At 41.2% G+C, this 18,345-nt stretch overlaps 1 protein-coding gene across 3 annotated transcripts in view; it reads right to left on the bottom strand.

The window, feature by feature from the left end:
- Positions 1-15,004, bottom strand: part of smarca4a (SWI/SNF related BAF chromatin remodeling complex subunit ATPase 4a) — a 39,549-nt gene extending 24,545 nt beyond the window's left edge. For 2 of the 3 annotated variants that reach the window (XM_028454450.1, XM_028454453.1), the window contains exons 1-7: positions 12,726-12,947; positions 12,512-12,644; positions 7,774-8,232; positions 7,305-7,403; positions 6,961-7,216; positions 6,529-6,655; positions 6,255-6,428 (exon numbers count right to left, since the gene is read on the bottom strand). In XM_028454450.1, the coding sequence (XP_028310251.1) occupies positions 6,255-6,428; positions 6,529-6,655; positions 6,961-7,216; positions 7,305-7,403; positions 7,774-8,232; positions 12,512-12,644; positions 12,726-12,947 (1,470 nt within the window). Of the gene's footprint in view, positions 1-6,254; positions 6,429-6,528; positions 6,656-6,960; positions 7,217-7,304; positions 7,404-7,773; positions 8,233-12,511; positions 12,645-12,725; positions 12,981-14,507 lie in introns of those variants that run through there. The other variant, XM_028454451.1, reaches the window with a different exon arrangement.
- Positions 15,005-18,345: the final 3,341 nt, after the last annotated feature.

Raw genomic sequence — 18,345 nt, 5'->3', positions numbered from 1 at the left:
TTTTAAATTCTAGAGATGCACTGAATTGAAAATTCTTGGCAGAAAATGAAAACTGAAAGTGAGAAAACCAAGGCTGAAAACTGAAACACCGAAATAAATTACACATTATTTTATGGAATATATTAGTGCATTTAGATTACTATTAGTGTTATTGTATGTAATTCATTTATTTCCGCACTTAAAAGGAAATTTTCTAAAAAAGAAAAAGCACAAATAACTCCATTAGTGTTTTTACTGTTGCTGAATCTTGTTTAATTTATCTGATAATGAGTTACATAAAGTTATAATTGATAAATAACTCTCATTTCCTATAATTAAACCAGATCAAGCTGATGATTTAATCATTCAGTATATTTAGGTGTAATAATCTCAACAGTTACATTAGTCTAATGCAGGGGTGCTCAATACGTCGATCGTGATCTACCAGTCGATCGCAAAGGTAGTATTGGTAGATCGCATGACATCAAAAAAATAGACGTCAGCAGCTGATGTCAGCCTATTATCCATCCCGTCCAGAGGTAACTCGCTGACGAGCTTGTTAGCTTTGCTGCACTTAGCGCCATTGTTTGCGCATGCGCAGTGACCTAAAGGTCAGCCTATCAGCCATCCCGTCACTTGAGTGACATACAGGGCAGCCAGTCAGATGACTACTGAATTTTTCTGACCTTTAGGTCACCGCGCATGCGCAAACAACAGCGCTAAGTGCAGCAAAGCTAACAAGCTTGTCAGCGAGTTATCTCCTAAAGCTAAAGAAAGCTTATAGTCATCAAAAATGAGCGGAGTTGCTGGATCAAGTAAGAAGACCAAAAAGGTATCACTTTCATACGGAATGGGAGGTGGACTTTTTTTTCACGATGTCATTTTCTAAGTGCGTTTGCCTCATCTGCCGGTCTGCCATCGCAATACCAAAGAAAGGAAATGTGGAGCGGCATTTCCGGACTGTTCATGGAAAATACGACACCGACTTCCCGCCAAAAAGCAAGCTGAGAAAGAGAAAGTTGAATGAACTAAAATCCCAGTTGTCCAGACAGCAGTCATTTTTCACACAACATACTTAAAAAGCAAAAGCCGCTACCGAAGCATCGTTCCGGGTGAGTCACGTCATCGTTAATAACATGAAGTCCTTCCAAGACGGAGAGATGGTAAAAGAGGCATTCGTTGAAGCAGCTGACTCATTGTTTCGAGACTTTAAAAATACGGCAGAAATATTATCTTCAATCAAAGCTCTGCAGCTGTCAAGAAGTACAGTTTCACGGCGCTGTGAAGCCATGGCTAAGGATGTAACCCAGCAAATGTGGAAGGACATCAGAGATTGTGAGTGTTTCTCACTGCAGTTGGACGAATCTACTGACGTGAGTGACACAGCCGAGATGTGCATTTTCATTCGTAGGGTGTTTAGTGATATCACTGCAAAAGAGGAGCTATTAACAGTACTTCCCATGAAAGAGCACACGCGAGGAGAGGACATATTTCTGTCGTTTAAAAACTTTATTGAGAAAACTCAGCTCCCAGTGTAGAAATTGGTGTCTATCACCACGGATGGAGCACTCGCAATGGTTGGCCGCGTGAATAGATTTATTGCCAAGTGCAGGCAGGACGATGCTTTCCCAGACTTCTTGAATTACCATTGCATAATCTACCAACAAGTGTTATGCGCTAAAATGCTCAACGTGAAAGAGATCATGGATGTGGCAACGAAGATCGCCTGTTCTATTCAAGCCAGATCTCTTCAAAGACAGTTATTCCGTGCACATCTGGAGAAGGCTGACTACTCTGAGTTGTTGCTACATACTGACGTGAGATGGCTTAGTCGAGGGAAATTCCTGCAAAGATTTCGAGAGCTCTGTCCGGAGATTAAGGAGTTTTTCTGTGTAGCTGGACATGCAGAATACAAGCAACTAAATGACGATCAGTGGTTGTTAGACTTGGCATTTTTTAACCGATCTGACAAACATGTTGAATGACCTTAATCTACAGCTGCAAGGAAAAGACAAAACAGTGATCAATATGATCAGCTCAGTTAATGCTTTCAAACGAAAGAGGGCCTGCGTGCAACTTGACAGTGCACGCTACACGGAGCAGATTGACAATTGTCTGTCAGAGTTTGACAAACGCTTTCAAGACTTTTCTTTGCTCGAGCCAGTCGCTACATTCATGTGCTATCCTTTTCGGGAAGATGCTGATGTTGATTCACTCGCATCAAAAATTGCAACACTGTGTGACCTGAACTCTTCTGGAGTGGAAGATGAGATTTTGACTCTACAAGCCGACATTGAGCTGAAGTCAAGAGCTCGTGGACAGTTCTGGAACTTACTCACAGAGGTAAAGTAACCCAACATGAGGAAATGTGCTACCTCCTTGACTGCATTATTTGGCTCCATTTACTTATGTGTCAGCCTTTTCCCACATGAAGATCATTAAGTCCAAGTACCGTTCCACCATAACATTTGGAATTGTGATTGAGGCTGGCTGTCAGCAGCTACTGTCCGGACTACGCATCCCTCGCTGATTCAGTTCAGTCCAAGTCATCAAAGTAAACTCGGGTAATTCCAAAAAATTTTCATAGTTATTATGTTGTGTTGTGCAAAATTAGCTCATGTGGTTATGCAAGGTACATCAACATACATTGTACATGTAAAGAATCCTCAGTATATGTGAAAATAAAAATATGTGAAATATATGTTTTGCATTTTTGTGGTGGGTAGATCATTGTGACTTGGTAATTTAATAAGTAGCTCACATGCTGAAAAAGTGTGAGCACCACTGGTCTAATGGGACCAGCTTTGTCTGTGAACATGTGAAATATAATTAAAAATATTGCATTTCACAAGTTTGGACGGATGCATAGTGACATTAGTATTTATGTTAACATTTATTTCACACAATGTACGACATGTTTAGCTTTTATCCTTCCATACAAGTGTTAAATCTGACCTTAAACAAATTGATGGCTCTCTGTGGCTTTATGACAGTAAGACATGTTTTTTACATGGTCTGTTCCTTAAAAGGAGAGGTTAGCATTAGCTCTTGGCCCAGTGTGTCAGTGGGTTAGCTTAGCATAGTTAGCTTTAATTGAGTTTCCAGTTCATAATCGTTGCTGCTGGTTCATCTCCGTCCCCGTTTTTGTAGAACTTGGGTGGACATAACGGAGGAACTTGAATCAGTTCACTTTGTTGGATGGTTATCTAGTCTTAACCAAGTAGTAGGGATGTAACGATTCACTCAGCTCCCGATACGATTTGATTCACGATACTCGGTTCACGATACGATTCTCTCACGATTTATTTTACAAAATGGGACTGTAGACAAATTTTTTTTTTGGGAAAAAAACTAGAAAATACGGTACTATTTTCCATTGTCAAAAGAATTCCTTGATAAACAATTCAAAACAATGCAATTTAACTAAAAATAAATCTTGAATGAAATAAATAAAGGAATAATACAAATGAAAATGAAGCCTATTAATTTCAATTCTGGTTCTATAATAAACAATCCAAAACTGCATAATAGTTATTTTTCTTTTTAAAAGTGCAACTGAAAATGTATTTTGTGCCTTAACAATTGGACTTAAAAAAAAAAAAAAAAAACCGTGATTGCAATAATTTACGTCATATTTTTTTGGACCAGCAGAGGGCGCTGGTAACACAGTGGTCGGTTGGCATGCAGATATCTTTCAGTGAAGAGGAGAAGCTATGCTAGCAGACAGAGCTAATAGAAAAACGTGACTTTTACAGATATTCAAGTAATATTACAGATATTCTTTCGGTGCTAAAGGGGTAATGAATCATTTATTAACATATGTAAGAGTAGAAGGCGGCCAGAAAGGAAAAAAAAAAAAAAAAAAAAAAAAAAAAAAAAGTACTGCGATTCAATTTTCAGAAAATCGATATCAACCATGAATAGCATCAACCTGTAAATAGCATTCTGCTCCAGAGAATAATGAGATGTTGACAACAAACAGAGGCAGTTTTGGCCTGTGGAACAAGGTTTTTATGATCATTCTTGGATAAATTGAAGGACAAATGCCCCGTGGCCCTCGCTAATTTCCGACATTGGAATTTATCGTCTATATCGTGGGATGACATTCTTACCGGTGAGGCTATTTTTGACGATAAATCATAAACGATAAAATATTGCACATTCCTAATCGGCATTTGCCGATCCACTTTATAAACAGAGCGGCTGCCTGTTACTGCAGACAACGTGCAGAGCCCCTCCCACCACTAGCAGAGCGTGAAGCAAGATCTTCAATTCAAGCCAGGTTTTAAACTTTCAAAGCATTTTTTAACTGTAACTAAGCGGTTCCGTGGGTCCACGTGTTGTCGCACTTCGAGTTAACAAGCAGCTGCTGGAGGTTTGGCGTGTGTGATCATTTCTTTTCCTCACTCAACGCTGCGCTGAGAAGTAGTTTTCAACTTTGAGAAGCAGTTTACTACTTGTTTGAATATTTATTCCTGTTAATGTTGATGCAACTTAGAACTGAAACTTGAACAGTTTGTTAGTGTGATGTCGGATGCGCATTAAGCAATTGCTTAATGCGCATCTGACAACACGTTATTTTCCTCTGTTAATTTATGTTCTGGGGTTGTTTTGGAATTGACTAGTATTCATGGTTTCTTTTTGTGTTTAATACTATAATTATATCTTTATACTCAATAATCATGTTAATAAAATATATCTTCAGTCAGGCCAACTTATTTGTCAAACCTATTTTCAGGACAAGGACGAACAGTTCTCTTTCATAATATGTCTCACACTATTTCTTACTTGTTCTTCACCTACATCCCGTTTTTATTATTTGTCAAATATTTTTTACTTGGTGTCGTTCTACCTCACCTTTGTTCATTTCAATAAATGTTCCTTTTTTAATTAAGACTTGTACCATTTGTTATCATCATTGTGTAATTTTTATGATGTAAACTGAGGTAGCGAAAGCAGTATGGGCTCCAAATATAGGCTCAAGAAAATCGGCAGTCTGTATCGGTTATCGACTTAGGCTGATGGAAAAAAAAAATTGATATCGGCCCTAAAAAAACCCGTATCGGTCGATCCCTAATATTTATGTGGCACTGACATTCCAACAATGCACAATTTAACTTGTTCCCACTCATAATTTTATAATAAAATAATAATGTACAGGACTATAATTGACTGAGCTGCTGAAAGAGAGTCAAATTAAACCTGTTCTCTCATTAAAACACAAAGTGTATCGACGTTCTTGTTGAAAATCAGCTTCTTTGCTTTATTCATTATTCAAGCATGTTCTTGGAAACGTACACGCTCTGTGTGCTCCATGTGCTTTGATTGCAGCGTGCATCTATTCTTGTGTGCGCTGGTTTAACTCTAATCCCATCTAAGTAATGATCTTTATAACATGGACCAAGTACACAGAGGATCTCTGTGAACCGTGTGCTAACAGACTGAAACCAGATGCTATGGATGTTCAGCCATGCGTCAGGCTGCTGTGTAGAGGTCCGTGTTGATGGAGGACTACACGTAAGTTCAGTGTCTAAGTGACACAGAAACATAAAACACACTTACTGCCCCGTCAACTCTGCTCAAAAGACACTTTAGTTTTCAGATGTATTGACATCGCTTCATGAGTCCACGGACAAGTTGGTCTATTTCCAGACAAGCGTGTGCTGACCGTGTCATCACAACATCCTGTTTCGGTGAGAAAAGTGTTTCAGCCAAAAACTGAAAATGCACTTTTGGGTCATTTTTGGTTCTTAAAAATGTAACCACATACAGTACATTTATAAAAATGCCCAGTATGTTTTATGAAAATAAAGTGCAATCAACTTCCAGCTAAAAGTCATTGAAGAGTGAGGTAGTTTAACAAGGTCTGATGTGGTTCACTGACACCTAGTGACCAGGAATTTGTGTGCTATGCATATGTTAGCACAATTAAATTGATTTTTTGTTAAAAACCGATTTGGACAGTTTTTGGATCAATACAATAATCACGCTGTGATATATCGCTTTTTTCTTACACCCTTATTGTGAAGTGACTGCAGGACTGTGGATGGTGCACTGGGGCTGGTGAATCACTAGGTTAAACTCAGTTTACAAATCTATTCCCCTGTGGAGGTGCCCAGAAGAGCAGCAGTATGTAAAAAAAAAGAAAAAAGTTTTGATTGGGGAGTTCCAAAGTGTTCAAGTGTTTTAGATGAATACTGCTTAAAGGTGCATCAGACATAACTTATTTGTTGGTATAATTAAATGTTTTGCTAACTGTTTGGCTCAACTCCCACCTGGTGCTTCTGACGACGTTTCCGCTCTTGTTCAATCTTCTGCTGTTTCTCCAGTTTCTCTGTGATGCGGGCTTCACGCAGAGACTGACGCTTGCTGCGCTTGTATGCTTTAGCATTGAGGGCGGTTTCCAGAGCCGTGTCACGACGCATACAAACCACCACCTCCTGACGGAGCTGAAAAAGCACAAAAAAAAAGCAGAGTCTGGCAGCATTCCACTTGGAAAAATAGGACCAGAAATATAAACCATTAGGCTTAATCATGTTTAGTGTGTACCTGTCTCTGGAAGTTGAGCAGCCTCAGTGCCTTTAGCTCAATAGTGGCCTTAGTGCGTAGATCACCAGCTAAAGAGCCAGGCAGGTTCTCCAGCTCCTGAATGCGGTGAGCGATGCGAGCCTGGAGCCTGGAAGATACAAGAAACAATTATTTATTTTACTTTTTAAAATATCATTGGAATTAAGCTTTGGTCGAACACATTTTTTTAGAAATTACTAAGCTTTCCAATTAGTGTGAAGCGTGTGTATAATGAGACAAAAAATTATAGCAAAAGTACAAACTAGTTTAAAATAAATCCTAAATTAGGTTGATTTTGTTAGAATATTCCTAAATATCTACAAGTAAACGCACAATTTTTTTTTTTGCCAAATCCATGTCATGAACAAATACGGGAATATGAAGCCAGAGTTGATTGTATGGATTCCCTCTCACCTATACTCTCTCTCCTGTAGGATCTCCACTGGATCCAGGCCACGTGGTTTCTGAATGGGGGTGATGCGGTTCTGCTTCTGGTGCAGCATCATGGGAGGGGGCTGTGCAGGCTGCCCTGGAGATTGAGTCTGAGGGGGCATCACAGGGGAGGCCGCAGGGGGCACGGAGGGGGGCACAGGGGAGGGTCGGCCAGTCGGCTGAGGCTGGATCAGCTTCTGCGGGGGGTTAGACGGGGCAGCAGCGTTCACCATTGGTCCTGTGAGCAAGGACAGAGAGAGAGATGCGTTTTTAAAGAGCACATTACAAATAAACAATTCTGACATTAGTACAAATGCTTGGTTTACCTTCAGGCCATGATTTAGGGGGTCCATTAGTGGGCTGGCCTTGCATACCTGGAGGGACCCCAGTAGGTCCAGGTGGAGCCATATTGGGGCCCACCATACCTGGAATTACAGAGATACAAACAAAAAATGTTATCTTAAGTAAAACTCAATCAAAAAGTAAAAACAATTGCAAAAACAAAATCATTTAAGGCCTATTTTACCTAAATCAGTTTAGGATTCATGCAAACAGGTCTAGAATAACCAACACAGGGGGATTTGTTCTCTTATCTCAAAGCTGTGGATATCCAAGGGGTGTATGAGTATCATGTGGCTAAAATAATTATTCTGTTAAAAAAGGCTGGTTCTGGTTGATCGTTTATTGGTTCCTAGAAAACCTTGGTATTAGAAGTTCCCATGCTCATGTGAATGACTACTAAAGTAAAGTTTTGTAAACACAATTTGAACAAAATAATACAGACACCTAACTCACCATGAGGTCTATTATAGTTGCCCTGAGCTGGTCCTGGAACAGTGGCCGGCACCCCTCCAGGCCCAGTGGAAGGTGGCATGTTGGGCATGGGCTGTGGTTGCATCCCTGGCATTGGCCTCTTCCCTTGCACGGCCATCTGGAGCTGCTCTGGTAGAGGCTGACTGCGAGCAAGCATCTTGTAGGCCATGATCTGAGCCCGCAGTTGGTGGAGCTGGTTCTGGTTAAATGGAGTGGGTCCAGGTGCTCCACCTGGACCGCTACCTACACCAGGGGGTCCTCCTGGACCCTGTGGTCCACCACGGTTGGGTTGCCCCATTCCCTGGGTGGAGTCACCACTAGCTTCCATGGAGCCTGCCCCAGGGCCAGAGGGTCCACCTGGCATCATGGGACCAGAGGGTGGGCCGTTGGCTGGGATGGGGCTGGGTGCATGATCAGAGCCCCCCAAAGGAGACGGGTAACCTGGGAGAAAAGAGACGTGATGGGCAAAGTTACATCATCATCAGGGAACGGGACTTAGATAAGCAAACTGCTTCTCTCGTCTCCTTTTTTGGCATGTACAAAAAAAAAAAGTGAATGTAACCATGTCGGAAATAAACTGAATAAACAAAAATAAATGAATCTCTTTCAATTTGGAGTAACCATTAACTAACTCACTGGACTAGGGGTTACTACCTTCACATCTAAAGGACGGTTTTTGTTCCACCAACAACAGGAGCCACAAATAATTATCATTATTATTTTTTGACAACCATGACCATCATTTTACATATTACAATTTCATTTATCAGATGCTTTTATCCAAAGCAACAACACGAGTACTTAAGGTAAAGGGACTGATTAACAGTAATGGAAGAGGTTGGATTAGAACCAGCTAGCTTCATTAAGCCTTACACCTCTGCCCATATATCATTCCCAACTGGAGCACCTATAACTAGGTCTCTATGAAATCCACATTAACAGAATCGTAGACAAAATCACAGAATCAACCAATGAAAACGGAATCCACTGTTGAAAGTGGAAATTGACAGAATGCGGATGAAACGCCGTCATCGTGAGACAAAGACCTTTTTTTGTTTTTAATGGGGAAATATTAGGAGCACCACTCGCCCCCCTCCCATCCTGGCAGCTTCAAACAGCATGTAAACCACTCTAAACACTGACTAAACTGACAAAAAACTACACAACTCATCCCCCACTGCAAAATACAGAGCCACCAGTGCATGTTTAACTTTAACGTGTCTGTAAAGCTCCGTCCGTTGAGTCAGCTTTAATCAGCTTCACCTGCTCAGAGCGTTTAAACATCTCATCAGAGCTACAGAAGATCTGTGGATAAAGTTGTTCTGTTGTTGTGGGTGAGACCATCAATACCAGGGAGTGTAGAGTCTGAAACATAAAGATTAATGATAACTTCTGATACTGTAAAATATTCTGACCCCTTGTATTGAAAAAACACTTGTATCCTTGTTTCCATTTATTTTTGTTTAATCATCATGGTCTGAAATTATGTCATGATCATTTAATTTAGGTTGATTTAAAATAATTTTATCAAAATGTAATCAATAAACCTGATCAGATTCAGTAAACCATTGATCCCTGAGAGGAAATTGGGTGACATGAATGCTGTTCTCATACATCTTTATATGACATGAATAATTCAAAAGGAACAGTCAGAATAATCCATGTCACTACAACTTCTATATACATTTTAATTGTATCTTACTCATTTTAAATTACATTTTCATTTTTTACATACATTTGTTTTGTTATGGTTTTCTTTTTTCCGAGTATTTATTTTGTTTCCTCACAGGAGTTGTTTCTGAGAAAATGTTTACATGTTTCTAAAAAAAACGAAATTATACAAAATCGATGCGGAAAACACAGAATCTGAATTCAAGACAATGCAGAAGAAATAAAACAACTATTTTCATGCACATCATAAAGTTGGTGGAGGATTATCACATCGTCTGTTTCATGTTTTCATGTGTGGTAATTAATGGAACGCACATAAACAAAGTGAAGCTGACTGATTAGAATGTCCATTTATATGCTCTGATTAATTATTACTAGTACAGTGCCCGTCATTAGTATGTATTCATATAGTGGGAGGAGCTTAAGTAGAGGTGTCAATTATGGCCAAATGAGTATGGGTTTGAAGGTTGAATGTACAAACAGGTGTACATACTCTGTACTCTGTAGTGTTATAAAGGGATTTATTTATGGGTGCAAAGTAAAATAGTGTGTGATTTCCCTGGTTTAATTTTATGGGACATGAACATGATAAATTGGTAAAGTTTGCACCAATGCTGCAGTTTAGGTAGAATCTGATAAAAGACATACAATTGTAAATAATAAAACTATTTATTTAGGATTTAATATTTCTTAGTGTAGGGGTGTTCATCGTCCAAGGTTAGTAATTAAAATACAAACAGATGTATGAGAATAACTTCATCTATGTAAAATGCATCACTGTTACCTCACAGCTTGATTGATTGTTGTAAAAATCTGTATCATATTTGTATACAATTTGTATACTCGTATTATTATTAGTAGTATTGTCTATCTCACTTTATTTTTTACTACTGTAATGTGTGTGTATCGAATCCTTATTTTTAACAGTCTTTTACTTAATTATACACATAACATTTATTTTTTCATTGTCTCTGTTTAACGTTTATTATTTTATTTGTGATACTTTCTTGAGCGGCTTTAACAAAACCAATTTCCCCCTGGGATAAATAAAGGAATTCTGATATAAATCATGTGTGGCTCACACTTCCAGAAGAAATATGGTGTGTGTGTCTCGCTACTCCTTCGTGGGCTCACACACACGCTTCAGCTGAACACATCAGTGTCACGCCCAATGTGTGAGACTTGAGAGCTTTGCTAGTATATCAGTGCGAGTGCGGCTGCTCAGACGCCACTCCCCCCTTTCTGTTCTCCGTCTGGCGTAACCAGCGTTGATTCCGCTGTGATTTCAATATAAAATGAAAATAACCGTTTTGAAACGTAATCACCAAATAAGGAACAGTCAAAAAGTATGTTTCCTCAAAAGAGAAGTCCACAAGAGCTCAAAACTTGTGATAGAGCCGTAAACTATCTTCCTCTCTCTCACTCGTGTGTCTGCGTGGCTGTGTACGCAGTGATTGGCTCTGGCCACACACGTGACTCTAGCTCGCCACTGTGATTGGCTCTGGCAGCACCGGAGCGGAGCTGTGCAGTTATTGGCTCTAGGCACACACGTGACTCTTGTGGCTGTGCTTCGCTCGTGGTAGACGATTTTATGAAATGATTAATTAAATGGACTATTTCAGTCCAAACAAATGCGACATTCAACAGCTTTGAACCAAGCTGCAGCTATGTAGCAAGTATGAGCTCTGTCTGTCCCTGAACCCCAGAGATATATGAGGCACAGACACACAGAGATTCCTTGCTTTAATAGAGAGATTGTATGGTCTCACAAGTTTACGCCGAGTAAACAATTTTCTGCCAGCATTCCTTCCTGGCTTTTGCTGCTGAAACAGTGTGACTTTGGGCCTGGATCATGGTTTTAATTCTTCATATGTTTTTAAGAATAAATGTCTGTTCCTCTGTGGTGAGATAAGTTGTTGTGCAAGGTTGGGATGGGTCAGAAGCTGGAAACACCTCCCTTTTTAAGCGCTGATCCAGATTGGAAACGCCTGGCTTAAATTAACCAGTTGCGATTGAGAATGTCTGGTTGTCCCAGATATGTTCATCCAGCTTTGTAGTACAGGACCCTGGTGTTTTGGTGAATCTGGTAAACATTTCATCTAATAACTGACTTCTGAGACTCAGTAAACCATTAAAAAAAAATATGTAGCACCAGTTGAATTGCCACATTTGCAAACAGTGTAAGAATGTAGCATCAGAGAGGAAATTATTTATTTTTCAATCAGTGTTAACTGATGCTAAGACAAGTGAGTTGTTGACTCCTGCACTAGACTCTAGTTGAATGAGTGAAGGTACCTGAAGCCCAACCCCCTTGTTGACCCACCTCATTACTGCCAACAGCACCACAAGTCTAGGAATTGGATTGATTAGTTTCTAATTAGTGATGCACTGAAACAGGATGTTGTGACGACGCAAACAAACACCACGGCCAGCACGCGCTTGTCTGGAAATGAACCAACGTGTCCGTAGAGCGGCTGTGTTTCAACACATGATCTACATGATGTACACCACAATGGATAGAACATGCATGAAGACATGGAAACGTGCAGAGGATGAAAAGCAGAGCTGACAGTGAAACACTGACTGTAATAAAACAGAGAAGCTGCTCTTCAACAACTTCGTTTTTAATCAAAGAGCATATTTAATTTGACTCTTTCAGCAGCTCAGTCGGTTACAGGCCTGTACGTCATTATTTGATGTATAGCGGGATCAAGTTAAACATTTATTTTTAATTTTATATTGTGCATTGTTGGAATGTCAGTGAATGTCATAAATGTTAATATGTTTTCAATTGATTTATTCATTCAAGCATTAATATTTATTTATACAATTGCAATGTTTTAATTTTAGTGAGGTTAGTACACATTCAGAATGGGACTAATCATTTTTTTTTTGCTGTTTGGGTTCTCAACCTTAGTTTTTTCATTTTTGGTTTTTCTAATGTGGACACATCTTCTGTTATCAAGATCACCTGCAGGTGGCATTACACTTGCAGAGTAGACATCACAAAAAAATTAACAAATAATGAAACATCTGGGTGCCATATTACCTTGGGAATGTTGGTCCATTGGACTGGGAGGGGGGCCCATCCCACTGTGCCCTCCTGGTCTCATCCCCAAACCCTTCATCTGACCATAGCGGGGGTCATCAGCCATTCCCTTATCATGCATGGAGTCCATGGGCTGTGGAGGAAGTTTCAACAAGATAAATAGATAACAGTGAAGCTAAACCAAAATAAATTTAGAAATAAAGAGATAAAATACTTTATGCATCTGGTGCATGTTGTCCTGAGGATATCCTGAGGGTCCCTGTGGAGGATGGGGGTGTCCCGATCCTGGAGGCCCAGGGCTGGGTCCCATCATGCTGTGGGTGGAGCCCGGAGAGGGACCAGGGCTCGGACCCATCATGCCTCCTGGAGATGGCCCTGGACCTGGGGAGGGACCAGGTCGTGGTGTCCCTCCCATAGGAGGGTCAGGGGTAGACATCTGTTCAGGGGGCACAGAGTACGCTGTAGTACCCTAGAGACAGGACAAAACAGGAGGGGTCACAAACCACAATGCTTTAACTCCAGATGTGCTATCAGGTAGTTCAATCTTTAACTCCAGATGTGCTACTTCTAATGCTCTTGTAAGTCTTGATATATTTTGAACCAACACTTTTGAAGGGTAGTTTATACATTCTCCCAGTGAGTCAAAGGTTTTCCGACTATACACTGTCAATCAACACGAACATATTCATTATGTCTTTATATCTTCACTGTTAACTTATGAGTTGTAGCCTATATGCAGAGGAGTAGTAGCAGTTTTTATTGTTGACCTACATGATGAATAATATGGCTATTATTACTGTAACTAGCTTCTATCAGTAGTGACTAATGACATGTAAAAGACTACATGTATATAGCAGACAGCAGCTCACAATGGGTTCTACAGATCAATATGTTTAAACATTTTATCATATCTATATTTATCTTATTAAAGCTCCTTGAATCCAATGCACAAGTTAATAACACAGGTGTGCTGTTATTATAATCAGTCATTGACAGTGTGTACCACAACACAAACAACAACATTTCAATCACCTGTTTTTATTATTTTTATGGTACTGTAGTACTGATTTAAATCTAATATTAATAACTTTATGCCACGCATGAGATATATATACACACACACACACACACACACACACACACACACACACACACACACACACACACACACACACACACACACACACACACACACACACACACACACAGGCCGAAAACGGGTGAACTGCAAACTAACTTTTACAGTCGAAACTATTTATTTTTTTAACACCCACACATTTACATTCATCGGAAGCTTTCATCTGAAACCTTATCAGGAAAGTTACATGACGACTCTAATGGGAATATATACTTAAAAAAATAACGTGGAATTGGTGCGCTTTAACAGTGTTTACGCTTTAAAGATGAACGCCGGGTTTGCTATTGTTAGCCTGCAGAACTAACGTTAGCCAGGCCTTGAAGGTACGTTAGTTTAGACACATTAAGCCACATATAACACCTCAAGTCCCTTATTAAAAGACAACCAATCATACCCACTTGATGTTTGATTGATCTAGCAATTATTGTTTCAATTATAAACGGAAACTAGACTGGAATTAACAAATGTCCGAGCTAACAACAAAACGAGCAGTCTACCGACGACACCAGGCATTCTAACAAGCTAATAGTGCTAGCCTGACCTGGCCCACTACAGCCCAAACTCAGCTTTAATGCGAGAAATAAACGAAACTTCTGCGGCGTGAGATAAGTCCGGTGAGTGTCGGTGATATTGATCCAAGCCTCCTCCTATACCGAGTCTCCAGGCTGCTCTGAGCTACTCTGAGCTCCTCAAAGCTGCTCTGAGCACATTTCATTCATTGCAGCGCGTCGCGTCGCGCTACGGCAGCATTCGCGCTAACGTTTTCTTCCAATAAACAAACATTCCTAAAAGCGCAACCTTGCTAATAAAGTACGTATTTAGGAGCGAAAATATATCACATAGTTTTGATGGACTTACACAAAGTGTGAATGAAGATTTGTGGAGGCTGGCTCTGGGTTTTCCTCCTGAGCCACAAACAAAGAGCCTGTCGGTTTTTTCCGTCCCGGCGTCCCCCACTCAGAGCAGCTGCTCGGTAGCTCCTCCCCTCTGTGGCCTTAGGTACTACACATTACACCCTATAACCGACACAAAACACCCTACACACTACACCCTATACCATAGGTGGGCAAACTACAGTCTGCGGGCCACATCCGGCCCGTTGGTCTTTTTAATCTGGCCCACTGAAGCCAAAATGACAATTAAAACACAAACAGAACCATCTCACTCGGTCATTTCCTCAACATAAACAAAAATAAATACATAAACAAGGCTTTAAGCAAATTTTAAACTATTTCTCTTCTCATAAACAGGTAAACAACTTAATTAACTCAGCAAATGAATTGAGCAAATTAATGATGAGATCACATTTTAACAGTCCAGTCGTTATGAGCTCACCGGGAGCCCTTTGGTTTCAGTCCTTTTCCTGTGCGTATTGTGCTGTGCACGTTTCAGGTGTTCTCAGCTCCCTTGCGCACAGCCAAAGCCTGGTTAATGCTTGACTTGGGCCGCACGTGATGACGTTTCACGAGTCCACGAGCACACAAGTCCTCATAAGTACACAGATTGAGAAACGGCCCATGTGTTGTCTCTCCAGAGTGATCAGCTGTAATGAGATGATCATGAGCACCTGGGCCTGGTGCTTGGAAGGGCATACATACCCTGGCTGAACAGCTGCAGCTCTTTCTTTGCGCTCCTTCAACCTGCTGCCTTAGGCGTTGCCTCACTCCCAGCCACCACATTTATTGTTTACCTCTTATTATTTACCTACTGGCATCTTTATGTAAAATAAATACATGTTCACATGTAAGTTTGCACTGCCTCTCCATCTTTTTGTCATTGATTTAGTAATTGTTTAAGCATTTGTTTGTTGAGCTGGAGGTGTCTTCCCTCAGGTTTTGTATTTTATTTTTCCCTTTCTGTCAAGCTCAGTGCATTTGGCCGTTTGTGTTGAGTGCTGCATTTTTTTGCTTTTACGCTTCTGTGTGCGTTTATCTCGGTCGTGTTACGAAGATATTGTTTAAGACCAATCTGTTTGTACCTGGTGACCAAGCGGCAGGTGTGGTTCCTTGGAGGTGAGAGATGATGCAGGGTTCCCCTTGTAGGTGTAGCGGTGCTCCCCTTTGGGTCCGTTGCAGGGGGGTGGGGTAGTGTTGTGATGACATCATCCCAGTCCCAAAGTAACCTGCCATCACAGGACTCAATGACTATTGACCCATTGCCCTGACGTCCATAGTCATGAAGTCCTTTGAGAGGCTGGTGCTGAGCCACCTGAAGGACATCACAGGACCCCTGCTGGACCCCCTGCAGTTTGCCTATCGAGCAAACAGGTCGGTCGAGGATGCAGTCAACATGGGACTGAACTACATCCTGCATCACCTCGACTCCCCAGGGACCTACGCTAGGATCCTGTTTGTGGATTTCAGCTCTGTGTTCAACACCATCATCCCGGACATCCTTCACCAGAAACTCACCCAGCTCACCTGTCAGTGGATCACCAACTTCCTGACTGACAGGAAGCAGCAAGTAAGGCTGGGAAGCATCACATCCAGAACCTGGTCACTCAGCACTGGCGCCCCTTAGGGGTGTATTCTCTCCCCACTTCTATTCTCCCTCTACACCAATGACTGCACCTCAGGGGACCCCTCTGTGAAACTCCTGAAGTTTGCAGATGACACCACCATCATCTGTCTCATCATCTGGAGTTGAACCCGCTCAAGACTGTGGAGATATGACAGTGAATTTCAGGAGAACCCCCCCCCGCCCCCCTTACAATTCTGAACAGCACACTGGCTACCGTGGACTCTTTCATGTTCCTGGGATCCATAATCTCACAGGACCTGAAGTGGACCTCCCACATAGACACAATCAGAAAAAAAGCACAGCAGAGGATGTACTTCCTGTGTCAGCTGAGGAAGTTCAACCTGCCCCAGGAGCTGCTGATCATGTTCTACACCTCCATCATTCAGTCTGTTCTGTGCACCTCCATCACTGTCTGGTTTAGATCTACAACCAAAATAGACAGACACAGACTACAACGGATAATCAGGACTGCAGAAAAGATCATTGGTGTCGAACTGCCCTCCATCCAAGACTTATACCTGTCCAGGGTCAGGAAATGGGCAGGTAGCATCACTGCAGACCCCTCACACCCTGCACACAATTTGTTCAAACTCCTCCCCTCCGGCAGACGTTACAGATCACTGCACGCCAAAACAACCCGCCATAAAAACAGTTTATTCCCCCAGGCTGTCACTGTGATCAATGCTAAACAGTCAGAGTGTCAGACCTGTTTCTGTGAAATAACCATGGAACTAAACATAACAACCCTGGGGCGACCGTGGCTCAGGTGGGAGAGGGTCGTCTTCTGATTGAGAGGTTGGGGTTTCGATCCCAGTACCTGACTATGTGTTGAAGTGTCCTTGGGCAAGACACTGAACCCTAAGTTGTTGGTCGACTAGCGCCTTGCATGGCAGTCCTGTCCCACTGGTGTGTGAATGTGAGAGTGATTGGGTGAATGAGCTGTTATGTAAAGCGCTTTGAGACTGCTTCAGTGTGGTGATAAAGTGCTGTATAAATCAAGTCCATTTACCATTTAACAAACTGTCACTGTGAATGTTCATGTACATAAACGTATACTATTTAATTTAAATGTTCACCTGCACTACTCATCACTGTACTACTGCACTATTATCCTATTATTACGATCTTATCTAGTTATTGTTATCTTGTTTTATTATTTTATTTAGTTTTGCACATATTAGTCTAACTACTGTTTATATTTATCTGTATATTTTTTCTAGTTGATTGTTATTATTTAATGTTTACATTGTTAGAGAGAGCAGAGTTCACCAAGTCAAATTCCTTGTGTGTATAACATACGGTCAATAAAATTGATTCTGATTCTGATTCTGACATAGCGGCTGAAGCAATTGTCTTGGGAGCATATCTGTGGATTCGGGAGGGTTACTAGCTTGGTAATCGCTCAACTGTGCCAGCAGTTTTTCAGTGCGTAAATACCCACCGCTGCTGGCAGCATGAAGACAAGGGAGGAGTTACGTAGTTTTTATGTGAGATAGCGGGGAACCTACAAACTGGGATCCTCTTTGTGAGCAGGTGGATAATCATAGCTGTCCTGCTGGGTTTGTCCAGGTGTAATTGTGTGGTCTTTGATAGCAAAAATTGCTGGATCTGAGGCATTTATTGCTGCCCCGTTAGAGGAAGCATTATAGAAATTTACTAAGGAGCAATTGGTTAAATTAGCTGAACATTATGCGTTGGCCATAGGAGATCGGAAACGTAAAGATGAGGTTAAAGTGACGCGTAAGTTAAAACTAGAAGAACTACAAATTTTTGGGTCTGCGCTGTCTCCGTTGTCTGCACCTGCTGTCTCCGTTGCCTGTCCAAGTGCACGGGCTGACTTTTGAGCAACAGAAGGAGCTTATCTTGCTGCAAATAGAGCTCAAACGAGAGGAAACTAGGAAGGACATTGAGCTGGAGCTAATCCGCCAGGAGACTGAAAAGATGAAACTGGAGGGTTATCGTCAGTCTCATGATGATGTTGACGGGCATGCACGTTCCTTCGACTTAGCAAATCTAAGGCTGGTTCCACCTATGGTTTTTTTAGCGTGTTTCTGCAGCAAGAAATTGGTCTGATGTGGATTGTGCGTTACTGCTCCTGTGTGTCCTTACAGTTAAAGCACAGGCAGCTTTTTTTATCCCTGAGTGCAGCTGATAGCTCCAGTTACGTTAAAATAAA

Source organism: Gouania willdenowi, chromosome 8, assembly GCF_900634775.1.
Source record: "Gouania willdenowi chromosome 8, fGouWil2.1, whole genome shotgun sequence".
Lineage (NCBI taxonomy): Eukaryota > Metazoa > Chordata > Actinopteri > Blenniiformes > Gobiesocidae > Gouania > Gouania willdenowi.
Note: the sequence above shows the minus strand (reverse complement) of the source record. Positions and strands in the feature narration are given on the sequence as shown.